General features: G+C 42.9%; 1 protein-coding gene across 8 annotated transcripts in view; it reads right to left on the minus strand.

Annotated features, from left to right (window-relative positions):
- The window catches only part of atrnl1a (attractin-like 1a), a 157182-nt gene that overhangs the window by 132365 nt on the left and 9047 nt on the right, over positions 1–15770 (minus strand). For 5 of the 8 annotated variants that reach the window (XR_008573579.1, XM_054798007.1, XM_054798012.1 and 2 more), the window contains exons 3-11: positions 13417–13530; positions 12454–12582; positions 12169–12377; positions 11558–11732; positions 11387–11474; positions 10676–10922; positions 7672–7855; positions 6567–6721; positions 2528–2612 (exon numbers count right to left, since the gene is read on the minus strand). Coding sequence is in view for 7 of the 8 variants with exons in the window: in XM_054798007.1 (XP_054653982.1) it covers positions 2528–2612; positions 6567–6721; positions 7672–7855; positions 10676–10922; positions 11387–11474; positions 11558–11732; positions 12169–12377; positions 12454–12582; positions 13417–13530 (1386 nt within the window). In the remaining variant the exon portion in view is untranslated. The remainder of the gene's footprint in view (positions 1–2527; positions 2613–6566; positions 6722–7671; positions 7856–10675; positions 10923–11386; positions 11475–11557; positions 11733–12168; positions 12378–12453; positions 12583–13416; positions 13531–15770) is intronic. The other 3 variants (XM_054798011.1, XM_054798009.1, XM_054798008.1) reach the window with 2 other exon arrangements.

Below are 15770 nucleotides of genomic sequence, written 5' to 3' on the forward strand. Positions count from 1 at the left end.
TGTTTCCTTGTCTTGACAGCCAATTCCATTACCATCCAACCATCCATCTTCTATTGCGTTAACTTGAAAGTGGCATCATATCCATTTCTTTGTGTTTTGTATGATGGAAGCTTGTCACTACCGGGTTCACTGCGAATGTGCACAACGCACCTACATTCCGGTACAGTAGGTGGCGGTATGTACCTCAACGTTGGTTGCGACCTGCCCTAAACAAGAAGAGGAAGAAGGACATCAGCAGCTCTGACGTGTAAGCCTGTGACGCTACGTGCGTAAGGTTACATCGGGTCACTTGTGAAATTGAGATGGATAGATACTTTATTCATCTCCAAGAGAGCAACACGACATTTTATGTTTTGTTTTATATTTTACATCCAAGGTATATTTAATGTATCTGTATTTGTAATTAATTACATAGGCGGATATGAAGGTGTGGCTACGTACATGACTGTATGCCAGGTTTACGTAGGGTCACTTGTGAAATTTCTGGATAGTACCCGTTATTGCTGCCGGATTTATCCTCTGGACTTGGAACCACGATACTGTGGCACCTTTGTGGCCCCCTTTGAGTCATCATAGTGCGTGGATTCTCCTGGATCCAGGTACATCTCCGTTTTTATATGTTACATTTCCTTTTGTTTCCATTCATCATAACAGGCTTTTCAACCTTGGCGGTACAGTATATTCATAGTGTTTATTGAATAATTCCAAATCCAACGATGTTTTACTTTGATTGCTGTTGCTCACTCGAGTGTGTGCAACGACCGCGACAGCAGAGTTAGCAAACCCCGAGAATGGTGGCGTCTCGGCGTGTTTTGGTTGTTTCCTGAATTTTTATTTGCCCTTATGATGGACTGTCTTAGTAATAGCGTTTTATCAAATTACATATTTAAAACAAATAGTAGTTCTGAAGTGCAGGAGATTAGAACATGACCACACCAAGCATCACGGGATATGTAGTCGTTAGCCACATATTAGTCGCACCGGTGTATCAGCCGCAGGGTTCCAAGTTTGAGAAAAAAGTAGCTGCTTCTATACTGGTATTATGGTAAGTGTAAATGTTAAAATGTACTATTCGCTACATCAGGGGTCACCAATGCTTTTTCTTGTGAGAGCTACTTTCACCAAATGAAAATGGCTAAGAGCTACTCATTTACTTCATAGCTTATTTCAACCCAAACAAAGCAAATGTGTTTGTTTTACCAGAAGATTAACAAAATGCTGGTATCCACAACTCAGATTTTGTATTTCAGAATGCATTTCTTTCTAGTGTTCTCACATTATTAACTGAAAACCTGAAAGAAAAGCAGCCTTGCAGGTGCCTCGTGTGGTTGTGGGGGGGCTCACGTTGGTGACCCCTGGGCTATATGATATGAAAGGGGAACCGTAACACATATTTGACTTACTTTTTCAAAATCACTGTTGAAAATGAGGATCAGGCGCCTTTTTGAAGGAAACTTTGGATGCGAGAGCAGCTTGGTGGCGCTCCAGCAGGACCCCCAAGCAGTCGGCAAACCCGGTGTCCTAAACAGTCAGCCATCCAATCTGACGCATCCAACCACTTTTCGGGCTATCCGTCTTAGACATTGGACTGCCACGCACACACGGGCACGTGTCCCGCGTTTTGGCCAACTGGCCGCCGCCCGACCCATGATCCCATCACGAGTCGCGAAAACTAACCACCCCCTGCCAAGTGCCCGCCCCTCAAAACTAAAGCTTTTTAACACACAACCCCGCTGAGACATTTTTCGTGGCATGTTTTGCAGGGTGCAAACTCTCACTTTCACAACGACACGGCAGGCATGTTTGTTTTGGCTTTGTGAAGGGAAAGTGGGCGGGAGACTATAGGCTGGATGCTGCAATGAGGGCGGAGCTGATCGGCGAAGGTGATCGGCATTAAAAAGAAAGTGCTTTTCGCAGAAATCGGCCGCTACTGATCGGTGGCCGATCGATCAAAGCACCTCTAGTATTTCTTTTTTAAGTCAGAATATTATGAGAAACAAAAAATGAAGTTGTAATTTAAAGAAAATTAGGTGGGGTAAAAGTTATAACCTTACAATAACAAAGTCAAAATATTATGAGAATAAAGATGTAATAATACAAAATAAAGGTCGGAGTAAAAAGCTTTATATGTACTAATTGAAAATATATAAAACTAGCAAAAAAAGAGTAATATAAGGAAAAAAGGTTCATACAAATAATACACAAATAATACCAATAACACAAAGACTTGCAGGCTGTTTTTCCTGAAATATAAAACACATATTTGCAAATCTACATGGTTGGTTTAAAAATGTAAAAGTGACCCCAATATCCTTTCATTTGCCAGCATGCGACCCTTGCTGGAAAATGTTTGGACGCCCCAATATAGACACTCTTACAGACGAGCGCCAACACAAAAAATGCTGCATCTATAAAAAATAAAATAAAATAACTTGTGTACGATGTGTAGGAAAAAAAAACACTTCATGACCGTTTCAAGAAGACGTTAAAATCCAGCAAATAAAAAGCAGAAAGGGACGTCGCTCACCCGTTGCTGACCACCGCCGAGTGTCCAAATCGGTTGACGTCGCGGTGTGGCGCCGGCCTGGGAAGGACCGCCCACTCATCACACGCTGAGGACCAACACAGCACAATGAGAAAGCATGGTGGCAAACAACCACACTGTATCCCACTGGGCATCCTGCTGCATCAAGCTGCTCCAGAAGATGACACCAACTGACATTTTAAAGATAGTTTCCATACAATATTGCACGTAACAAACTGCACTCTGTGGCCAAACAAAGCATCGCTCACTCACGCACCGTGCATTTCTTATTGCGTGCAACTGCTAAATAACTCGCAATGGTGCCCAAAGGAAGTTGGGAGTGGCAGCAATTTTATGCAGAAGGTAAGAAACTCTTATTTACTCTGCATCAACAATCACTTCCATCCATCCTCTGCATGGAAAACTATATTTACTCTCTATAAAGTGTGTTTTTCTTCATATTTTTGGGTGTCTGGAAGGGATTGATTGTGAATTGTACCTAATAAAAGTTGATTTGTAAACATTATGCTTGCTTGAGTGCATGACACAATAGCGCCGCCTGCAGGAGGGACCTTCAAGTGCAGAGTTCCTTCAAGTGTGGCCTCAGGTCACACACACACACACACACGCGCACACACACACAAACACACAGGGATTTTCATTTCCTGCTGTGTTTTAATAAAAAGTGTGTGTTAATAATGCATGGTGCGGACGGTGAGAAAAATCAAGATAGAAGCAGGCCGACGTTGGCGGTTTGATCTGATGAGCACTAATAGAGGCTTTGGTGGGGGGGTTAGCATGGGGGGTTGCGGTTTTGGCTTGTCTGAAGAGGAGGAACGCTGCCTGCCAGAACTTTCCTGCCATCTTCCAAGCGAGCGCTCACCTCCAGTGGAGAGGGTCGCGTTTTTAATCAAGCGTTCCTCCGCCAACAAATGTAATTATAAGCGTAGGCGTGGCTGGGGGTGCTGTGTGTTGGGGGGGATCCAAATGAAGTGAGGTTCGTTGAAGGCTTCTTAACGCCAGCAAAGGAAGTCTAATCATTTTCACTCCAACATTAGCATGGATAAACATCTACAGCACCACCACCGCTGCCCCCTGCTGGTGGGGGACAGATGACTGTCACAGTTACACTGATATGTACTAATATATGGTCAATGTACTAATATATTGGTCAATGACTTGTGAAGCCACGCGGCCGCCATATTACCACTCACAAGAAACACTTCTCGGACAATGACTTATGTGAGAACTTGTGAGTTGTTAAGTCTGTTGTTAGTTTGTTAGCCACTCACACTAAATGCAAGGTTAGTCTTCAGGCTAACCTCACACAACAGGTGTGCTTGAGCTTAGTCATAAGGACTCGGGTATGATCATTTTTTAAAATTCTGTCGATATCATACCATACCTGAGTCATAACGGCTTTACATGGGGGGCCGTGGGGGATATGTAAACAAACAACCGCGACTAGACTACTAAATCATTTGCGGTTGCTTGCAAATATAAAAAAAACGTTTTTTTGTTTTTTTTTGTTTACCCGAATTTCAAATGAACCCCCATATGGAGACAATGTTTATATATTATTACATATTATATCACATATTATTCCTGTGGTTTTTGTTCAAATATATTTCTATCTCAGAAAAGAGGTTATTTCTATTTCATAACACAAACAAAAAAAATCAGGAAAAAAAAAAATCAGCAAAATGTTAAATGATTTTAAAACTTGTCCAAAGTCACTCTCTTTTATGATTCATATTTTGTACAGACGAGAGCATAGTGAATTGTATGAAAGTAAGAATAAAAAGTAAAGGATCATGACCATGGATTTTAGTGGAAAAAAGGGATGGGATATGCAGTTCAAATGAAAATCTCCTTCTCGAGGAGTAAAACTATCATTGCTATAGGGGAGTGCTGAGCCAGGGTGCACAGTAGAATTTTGTCCCAAAGGCAATGAGAATCGGAAGGGGGAAAAATACATTTAATATAGCAAAAGATAGAGAATAACGTATCAAATCGTTTTTAAGGGACAGAGGTTGCTTTACTTGAAGGAATGGGAGAATCTCCCCGCTTTTTAATGTAAAATATAGATGTTCTGCTAGCCTCTTCATCTGCTTTGTACACTACGTACGCTGTGCCAATGTAGTCTGCTACGTACGAGATGTGAGTGGTAAGATGGCCTCTCTGTGGCTTCAGCGGCTTGCAGGGGCGCGTGCGGCGTATGGTCTATTCAGATTCTTTAAGTACAGATCAGTGAGTTGGAAGAGGTAAGTAACAGTGCTCAGTGTTAACGTTACTCCCAACACTGGTAGTGCTTGTTAGCGGCGAGCAGGGGGTGTATTTATCTAAAAAAAAAAAAAGTACAATATGAAACAAGACGGTACATGAGATGTCATGACTTTTTCTTTGGCTTTTCTGTGTTTCTGTCATGTCCCTGCAGAGGGGTACCTGCCTCACGGCAACAAAGCACTTCCTTTGCGCATTTGCCATCCATGGATGGTGGGGCCTGTTCCGTGTGCAGAGAGGGGCGGCTCTGCTTAGGAAGTCAAGCAGCGATTGAGGTTCCACTCTGGTGTCATTTTCATCATCCCTTATTGTTCTTCACGTGCATCCTATCTTTCCCAGGAGGGGCTGGCGGGGCCGTAAAGGTACTCAGATGTGCAGATACAAGCGCTAATGAATAAATGATAATATTCATAAAGAGGCTGAGCTGAGGGGCGCATAAAGACACGCGTTTATGGCGAGTGTTGACGGGGCAAAAAGGAAAAAGCAAGTCGCAACTTCATTAAGGAAATTGTTTTTTGTTTATTGCTTTTTCTTTTTACCTTTCAGTCGCAAGCCTGATTGTGCAAACCTTTATTGTCTTTAGGCCATTCTCTTTCCCTAAATCCCTTCTTCATTTACTCTTCATCTCTTTGCTGCTCCCTCTTCATCCCCTCGCCTTCCTCCACGCCACCGTTCTCATTTCAACAGCTTCCTCGCCGCCAACGTCCTCCTCCTTTTGCCTCCTAACCACCTCATTCACAGCGACCACTTCATTAGGTACACCTCTAATCACACAGGCCTTGATTGGACAACTACAAATGCACAATGGATCAATCATGGATCAATCACACATTAAACACAAATCAATCGTGCATCAATCATGAGTGATCAATCACAGATCAAACATGGGTCAAACATGCATCAAACACACATTAATCAGGGATCAATCACAAATCAATTATGGGTAATCAAAACATGCATCAGACATCAATGACAGATCAATCATTCATCAATCATTCGTGGATCATCAAACAGACATTAATGAAGGATCAATCATGGATCAATCGTGGGTGATTAATCATAGATCAACCATGCATCAATATTTCGATCAATCATGCATCAATCATGGATAATCAATCATAGGTCAATCATGCATCAATCGTGCATCAATCATGGGTGATCAATCACAGATCAAACATGGGTCAAACACACATTAATCAGGGATCAATCACAAATCAATTATGGGTAATCAAACATGCATCAGACATCAATGACAAATCAATCATTCATCAATCAAGACTCATTCGTGGATCATCAAACATGCATCAAACAAACATTAATGAAGAATCAATCATGGATCAATCATGGGTGATTAATCATAGATCAACCATGCATCAATCATTCGATCAATCATGCATCAATCATGGATAATCAATCATAGGTCAATCATGCATCAGTCATGGACCAATCAGGAATGAATCGTGGCTAAAGATATTAGCTTTGCTTTTGATGTTAATTACTAACTTTTTGTGTGTCATTATGTCACCCACTCCTCGTCAACCCACCACACCACAAATAGATTGCAGTCCTGCGAGGAACGTTGCTTTTCTTTTAATGGTGTTTGTCATTTTCATGCACATATCATTCATAAATTGTCACCTCAGCTGAACACCTGTTTCGGGGCGGGGCATGTGTCGCACATGTTCTTACGATCAATCACACGTCTTCATGCATATACTTCTCAGCTTGTGTGCGTATGTGTGCGTGAGTTGGACGTTACCGAGGTCGTAGGCCAGGAAGTCAGCAGAGAAGCATTTGGCGCCGTTGCTGAGGGACGTGTCATTGTGGGTGTTTCCCCCAAAAACCAGCATGGTGCCACCCAGCAGCACCGCAGAGTGAAGATACCTCGCCGTGCCGCTCTCACGCAGGATCAACCTACACACGCACACACGCACGCACGCACGCACAAGAGAGAGTTGATATGTCAGCATGTGTGTGCATGGTGCCGTGTTACTAATGGCCTCCATGCCAGCTGTTCCTCGGCAACACACACATACATGAACATAAAAACACGCTTGGAGGTCTCAGGCTGCTATGTGACCTGCTGGGGGTCAAAGGTCGCATGGTGTCACATCTGTGTCCTTTTCATGATGCGAGCTTCCAGCACACACGTCTTCCACCAACATTACTGTCGCCTTATTTCACCACCTCTTACCAATCACTCGTATTTATTCATTTATTCATTCATTTATTCATTATTTTCATTTGCATTGATTCATTCATTTATAATTAGTCAGTTTGTGTTGAATTTATTCATTGATTCACAATTATCAGTAATAATTATGGTTATTCATTCATTATTAGTAATTATGTGTGTGTACTGATTTATAATTATTAGTCATTATTATTTGTATTCATTGCTGTATAATTATTAGTCATTATTATTTGTATTTATTAATTTAGAATGATTAGTAATTAGTGTTACTGGTGGAATGAAGATGACAGTCTGGATCCGTCTGGGAATTTCACCCATCCCGACTGACACCTGACTCCTGAGCGCTGTGTGCGTTTGCATGTTTGCCTGTGTGCGTGCGTGCGTGTGTGTGTGTGTGTGTGTGTGTGTGTGTGTGTGCCAGCCATGTTTCAGAGATCAGTGAGGTCTGACGTTTATTAGAACGTTTTTAGGAAAAAAATAAAAGGATTATTTATATCAGGAATGATAATGAATTATTTTCTTTGTCTTAAATGAGCCATTTGGTGCACAAAAGAAAAACAAGAGCATCTAAATCAAAAAGTATGCTGTAGGACAGACTTTCATTGTTCCAGTGTGGTAAAAACAAATCAACGCTGTGAGTGAAGCCTAGAGTATTTCTTTCAACTCTCACCATGTTCTGGTGTGCACGTGGTAGCGGTACATGTGGTCCACCAGGCCGTGCTTGCTGCTGCCCAGAGCCTTGTAGCCGCCGTGCACGAACACGCAGCCGCTGGACTCGTCGTACACGCTGCTGTGGCCGTGACCTCCTTGGACCGCAGCGCCGCCTGCTGACACCGCCTGCCACGAGTTGGACCCTCGGCGCAAGACACCAACACACTTTTTCACAAGTCTGACTCGTCAATGAAAATGACAAAAACACCACTTTTCCATCTTACTACCTGTTGTGCCACATCTCTTCCAGCAGCAGTGTTGCAAATAATAACGTCAATCATAAAAATCTACATCATTATTCAGCCACTTGTTGCTAGGCAGAATTTGTCATCATTTCAATAAAGGTTGTGCCTCATTTGGTGCATTTGGGCGTTGGCAGATCCAAATTGACATACGAGAAAATTTGGATTTTGTTTAAATTCAATTTTTTGTGGTCGTTCACATTACCAAAAAAATGTGACTTGTTAATGTCAACAAAGCGTCCGGAAAGGGACGCGCATGCGCAAAAGCACGATGTCACATGCATTTCCATGTGTTTACGGAAGTAAAGATTGCTGCAGTGTGCGCTCTTGTGATGTGCCATACCGCTGATCGCACATCTTAGCTTGGCTGGCTGGGGGCGGGCTAGCCAAGCTAATATACAACATCAGAAAAAACAAAAAGGACAAAATCATATATCTGAAGTATCAAAAGTATCAATATTTTGATTTGAGAATCGACTTTAGAGCATGACGAGCTGGTACTGGAAGTATCGATATTTCATTATCTGCACATCAGTAGCATGCGATACAGTGGTACCTCAGTTCTCATACGTTTTCAGTTTATGATGCAGATTATTGCCAAAAATAAGGCTGAATAAGTGCAATGGTGACACAGTCTCTGTAAAGAATGGCTAGTGGTTATTTTAGAGTTAGGACACTGTAGACAGATTCCAGCCTTCAATCATCTGCGTTGTGTGTGCTTGTGCGGTTCTACTTGTTTACAGAAAGCACACACAACTCAGCTTCTGTCTCCTTTCATCCTCTCATCAATCGCTGTGTGCCTTGCACTGATGAGACATTCAAGTACAATATGCACCGCGGCCGCAAAATAGATGCCACAGAAAGTTGAAAGTGGAAGAAGGTTGATAAAGAAGGTGAGAAACACGACTAAATTTAAGAAAGAAGTGGTAGCGTCTGCTGATTATAATGTAAAGGTTCCTGGCTAACACAGGCAGCACAGGCAACGCTTTCATAAAGAAGACTGAGGTTCTGCTGTGTGTTGGAACGTCCACACCATGTCCATGAGGGTCAGCAGTCATCACTGGAACCAACACGTCAGCAATAACATGCGTCTTAACCTTCTCATGAAAAAAAGGGCTGAAGTCGATCTAAGAAGCCAGCAGGCGTGAGCAACAGAAAGTAAAAATCAAAAAGAAAAAGTGATGACTCAGCGTAGGAACGAGAGGAGGCGACAGGAGAGAAAAAGAAGAAGAAGCAGCAGAAGAAGGTCAATGCTGATCTGGACTGGAGCGACTAATTGACGCCTTGTTAAGACCTCGTTAGTCCCTCTTTTAGGATGCATGGGGGAGGAGGACAGATGGAGGGAAGTGATGGCCGGGGGGGTCAGAACCGGGCAGGCACATGAAATGGTGGTGGGGAGCTTGTGTCTCAGCCATGAGTTTAAAAAAAAAAAAAAAAAGATGACAAGAATGGTGACTCATTCATCTTTGTCTGCTAGCTGTTTTTTAATGACCACTCCATCTACACTAGTATCTACAGTATATGTGTGTGTGTGCGTGTGTGCGTGTGTGATGTCACACAGGCCAACACTGCCCTCTACTGGCCACACAGCCCCACACACACACACACACACACGGCAATATATGAAGATTTATGTATATTCTCTATTCTAATTGTCTATTAATACTCGTCAGGGTGGCACCAACGCTTTGTACGCTACTGCTTTAAGCCGCCTTCACAGGGAAAAAAAAAAAAAAAAAAATCCTTAGTATACAGTAAACCCTTGCCTGAATACGGCCTATTATTAGTCACAAAAAGATGCTTATTTAAGCTAATTTGAAGAGCGGTTTTAGTGCCTACATTAAACCTTTTCAAGCATAAAAATTGCGAAAAGAACTAGCTGGCTAAAAAATACAAATAAGGCATTAAGAAGATGCATTCAATGGCATATGGAAAAAGGAAGTACGATACAGAACAGGAAGTAAAAAAACAACTTGCGAGCCTATATTATGTCTTATTTATGTCTTACTTTCTCTACTTATGTCTAATATTGTGTGATAGGACTGTAAAGGTGACTATAGGGGTTTTATTTCATGTTTAGAGAGCTGTAATAATGTTAAAAACTGTATTTAGACGGTGGTAAACAGGTTTATTATGCCTAATGTCTTATTTTCTCTTATTACGTCTACTATATTGGGTAGGAGTGTAAAGGTGACCACAGGGGTGTTACTTCATGTCTAGAGGTCTCTAATAATGTCAAAAACTGTATTTAGAAGGTGGTAAACAGGTTTATTATGCCTAATATGTCTTATTTTCTCTTATTACGTCTACTATATTGGGTAAGAGTGTAAAGGTGACCACAGGGGTGTTCCTTCATGTCTAGAGGGCTTTAATAATGCTTTAAAAACTGTATTTAGAAGGTGGTAAACAGGTTTATTATGCTTAATACTGTATGTCTTACTTTCTCTCATTATGTCTACTATATCGGCTAATAGGAGTGTAAAAGTGACTATAGAGGTGTTACTTCATGTCTAGAGGGCTTTAACAATGTTAAAAAAAAAAACATATTTAGAAGGTGGTAACCAGGTTATCCATGCTGTGAAATTCTAATTTGAGGGTGAGAATTGTTATTGGATGAGCAAATGCTGTGAACGATACCTTGTATATCAAATGACTGTGTTCCCTTTAAACTGAAAGAGAAAGCCGTTGTTAATGCAGATAAAGTTGTTTCTGTCAACTTACCGAGGTCGTATTCCAGAACTCCGCTGACGTAGCTGTAGCCGGGCGAGTGGCCGAAGAACACCAACATCACCACCTCGCCCCCCGCCAGCTGCACCACGTGGGCACTGTGGCCCTCCACAGCGTAGGGAGGGGGCGTGGCCGGAGTCCGCAGCAACCAGGCGCGACGAGGGATGTTGAACACCCACAACTCGTTCGTGACATTGCCGGGCCCCGCCTCCAGCTTCCCGCCAAACATGTACATGTCATCCTATGCCAGCGAAAATCATTTTAGTTTGCTTTACAACGAGGGGGCCGGGGGCTGGGCCACACTTTGTGACAACATGTCACAGGTGTGTAAAAACACACGCTTACTACGATAGCGAATAATAAACAACAGCTATTTAACTGTAAACACCTAACTTTATCATTTTTTCAAAATAAGTTCCTTAACGGATGCTGGGAAGAATCCCAGCATGCCTTGCGGAAACATTTTTTGCAAATAGTTGCTCAACGTGATTCGGGACTGAATACTTGATGTGGCTGAGCCTCACTAAGACTCTACCTCCAGGTCAGTGGTACTAAATGATCCATTTCTTCTATAAACTAAGTATAAAAACATAATTTTTCAAACATTATGTCATATTTGGCAATAAGACTGTCTTTCTTCATGATTCCACCAGTCAAAGAGAAGTACTTTAAGCACCTTTCAGGACCTTGCACTATTCATCGCACCTGGTGGAGAGCCAGCGAGTGTCCATATCTGTACAGAGGACCAGCGCCGGCGGGTACGACGTCCCACGTGCTGCTCTCCGGGTCGTAGCTGAGGGACGTCAACGCCAAGCAAAGAAGTTAGGAATGGCTGCCAAGTGAGAGGACATGGTCTCAGAGTCCAACCGTGCTTACTTGAGGACCATGTGGTAGTTGGAGTAGTTGAAGGAGTAGCCCCCCACCACCCACATCAGCCCCAAGTGCACCAAGGCCCGATGGGACGCCCGGCCCGCAGACGGTGATGAAGGTTTGACGCTTGGCGGCACCCAGAAGGCCTCAGAGGATGGAACGGAGACGGAACAGTCTGGACCTGCACACACACACACACACACACACACACACACACACACAAACACCAGTGAATGGAAAACACTCTGTACCGTTATAATTTAACCAGCAGGGGGCGCTGAGCACCTCTTTATGTGCTGCTCTGATTGGCTCAGGACAGTCAGTTACCCTTGTAGTCCTTCATTTCATTGTGAATAAGTAATACAGTAATCCCTGGGTTATCACGTTGAATTGGTTGTAATCCTCATTGCATTGTGCAGGTGTGCCTAATAAAGTGCCTGGTGATTGTTTCAAATCCACCGTTAATAAAAACATTATTAAAAAGTCATAAATTCCCCCTACACAAAAAATGAAATAGCTGGGACCCAAAACTTGGTCCACTTGATGCTAAAGGCATTTTAGGCTAGCTTTCAAGCCTCGCCCACTCCTCCTGCCTTCTTGAGCCCCAGCCTCCCCACCTTGCCAGCTGTCATTGCAGACACACAGCTTCTCTCCGGTCAGGTCGCAGTAACCGCGGTCGGGGCCGCCGCAGTCATTCCTGCAGTACGGGATGTCGCAGGCCTCCCCCTTCCAGTAGTCGTCACACTCGCAGTAGACTCCGGCCCACGCCGCGTTGGCCCAGCTGCACCTGCCGTGTGCCGAGCAGTTGTTGGGACAAGAGTTGATCCTGCGGGAGGGTCAAACTTTTAATGACGACTTCAGACATGACGACGGTTACTAGCGGGGTGAGGAAGAGGATGTACGAGTAGGTGACGCTGAAGCCAGTCAGGTTGTACGCCGCATCGCTGAAGAAGTGAAGCAGAGCGTAACCGGACGTGGACACCACCTCGGGGACCGTCTCGTTGTCTCTGGACTCTGGTACCACCAGACCACTGAGGAAGAGGAGGGAGAGCTTCTGTTCAAAACCTTCATGCAGTCTTTTAAGGTCAATACATGAATCAGGAGCAAATACTGTACAGTACTTCTCATGATTACTATACTTCATCACGTCCTTGTACCTCCTTCAAATGTCAAGCATAGGACTTATGACCGATATGAGGAAATTATGACGCTATACCGATAAATCTGATAACATTAAAAATAGCTTAGATAACCAATTATTTTTAAATGTACCCGTACTGTGCGGATGAGCAAATCAAGGGCTTTTTTCTCCTGCCTGTGACGTTAAACGGCTTGTCGTAACCTCCCCTGAGCTCACGTGTGTAAACATTCACTTTCCGACAAAGACGTTTCACGTGCTAGTTGCACCAAATGCTCCACAATGAGGAGAAAAAACCATCGAGCACCATGAGGCAAACGTTTTGCCAGGGACTGCTGTGGTGTCACACCTGCTGCTCGTAGCGTGTGTCCGAATACAGTGCTCTAATTTGTTCCAGTACTTCTTACCTCCAGGTGTGCACAAACTACACTTCTATCTAAATTAAAAATAAGTACAGTGTTCCCTCGTTTATTGCGGGAGATAGGTTCCCAAAATAGCCCACAATAAGTGAAATCCAAGAAGTAGCCTACTTTATTTTTGTACAATTATTATATGTTTTAAGGCTCTAAAACCATACACTTTATCCACTTTAATAACAAGCAACAGAAGAAAAGTCATTGTATTTTGTAAATATATTTCATTTGATTTTCATGAGTTTTTTTTTTAACAAATGCGTGATGCAAACTGGCCGATGACGTCACCAGGGCATCTGGAAAAGGTTGCTCACCTGAAGGCGGCAAGGAGCGGCGCGTAGATGGAGTCTCCGTCGTACACGTACATGTGATCCCAGCCGCACTCTGTTGCCAAGTGATTGAAGCGCAGCCTCAAAAGCGCGTTAGGACTTAAAAACAAAAAAAAAAACACACACACACACGACAACAAGTACGCCACGTGATCTGAAGTGTTTAGTGGTTGAATACCTATTAGTCCAAAAATATGCATTTTTAAGCAATTTCTACAGGGTGTTTTTTTCCAAATGAAGCATTTTGTCGCATAAAAATGTCCATATAAAGTAAAATACAACTATAACGCGTTCAAAGAGGTTGGAATGATGTGTAGTATTGGAGACTGGTCACTAGGTGTCAGTAATGCTACTGTAATTTTGGGTGAGACAAGCAAGCACCAGACTTGATTACTAACACAGGCTACTGTTGCCACCATAACCCACACCAAGCTAAATACCGATACTGATCACATAGATTAAGTATACATTTTTCAATTTATTTATGATGAGTGCTATTAGGCAGGGGAGCCGTTTAAGGGGGAAAATTGGGGACAATTCCATGGTCCCCCTGACTGCCAGGGGGCCCAAAAAATAGGTAATGATTACAAAATAAAAAGGGGCACAACATGATTTTGTTTTTCATAGGGCCCCAAAATTCCTGGCTGCAGCCCTGCTATCTGATATGAAAAATAGGAAGCATAAAATCACCTTCAATTCGACAAAAACATATTTGACTTACTTTTCCAAGAGAACATACTGTATATCACTGGTGAAACCTCCAGAGGTTGAGACACCTTCTTTAAGGGAGACTTTGGATGTGAGAGCACATTGGTGGAGCTCTAGCAGGACTTCCAGGTAGCACATACTGTACGTGGGCTCCAAGGGAGAGAGCATTCGTCTGAACTCAATTATTTTTCGGGATATTTGCTTTGGGCTTCTGACAGTCATGCACATCCGGGTGAGTGTTGTCCAGCATTCTGGCTACATTAGCTGACTGATGATCATATCGTGTGGTTCGAAAAGTCACCATACTCCATCAAGTGTTTGTTAAATTAAAGCTTTTAACGTGCTACCCGAAATCATTTTTGTGGCATGTTTTGCATGGTATAAAATGTATTTCATTCTCAGAAACAAGTAACTAAGTAAGTAAGTTCCACACAGCTAGGGTTGGGCATCGAGTCTTGGGCATCAATGGGAACCGTGACTAATTTTAGTCTAATTTTTATTGCCTAGATACGATGCAAACTCTACCGACCGGAAAAAAAGCCGCAAACACCAACACCACAGCGAAGTAGAAGCAGCTTAACTTTATTTTTTTTAAAAAGCAGAGGCCTCAGTGCAACACAATGATATCATGCAAATGATGTGTGCACCACCAACATGATTCACACATTCATTGTGCAGAAATAACACAGCACACCTTGTCTTTGATGCGCTACGTTGGACTTTTTTCTAAGAAGTCAGAATCAGAAGAGACCAAGAATAAATGAAGTCATGCCAATGTTTCAAGCCAAGCCAGGGTTTCAGGATGCTAGCTGATGTGGAAGTTCCGTGTAAATAAAGGACGGAATCTACGGTGAAGCACGTTTATCTTTTGCACAGTTTGTCTCCGTTAGCAACAGTCAAGGGACCTTTTCAATTCACACAACACACTTCCGGCCTCCAAAATAAGAGCCCTTTTGGCTATATCCTGTTTACCTGTGCTCACAAAACAAGGGTGTGATAAAAATAGCTTCAACCAACACTGAGGCAGCAAACATACTAAAGTACAGCAATCTCTCGTTTTTCGCGGTTAATGGGGACCAGAACCCCTTGCAAAAGGTAAAATAACGCGAAGTAGATTTGCCCCCCCTCCCCCAAGAATTTTCGTGTATGTGTATATGGGTACCAGAAAATACGTTAAAATACGTAAACAGTATTTATACTTTACATATTTGAGACAAAGATTACAACAGTACACGTATTTACTTAAATCTTTAACTATAAAACCTTATACAGTAATTAACATTCATCAACATTGCCTTCTGAGAGGTGAACAGGCTTGTGTTGGTGGCGGAGGAGAGGCTCTCACTTTCCTCGTACCGGCTTTAGGTTCACTCGTAGACTCGTCCTCGAGGAGGCGAATCACTCCTGGCAGCGCTAGTACTGGCTTGATGTCCGTCACATTCGTCAGCACCTTCTTCAGCCTCTTCATTGTCCTCATCGGGCAAGATTTGGTCGTAGAGAGCTTTCGCCTTTGTGCTGATCATGTTAGTGTCCAAATTCACTGTCTTTTTCCTGCAATCAGCAATCCACAATGCAGCTTCCATTTTCACAAATCTCTTGTTACGCAGTTACCGCACGTTTGGCTTCCGTAC

This window comes from Dunckerocampus dactyliophorus, chromosome 14 (genome assembly GCF_027744805.1).
Source record: "Dunckerocampus dactyliophorus isolate RoL2022-P2 chromosome 14, RoL_Ddac_1.1, whole genome shotgun sequence".
Lineage (NCBI taxonomy): Eukaryota > Metazoa > Chordata > Actinopteri > Syngnathiformes > Syngnathidae > Dunckerocampus > Dunckerocampus dactyliophorus.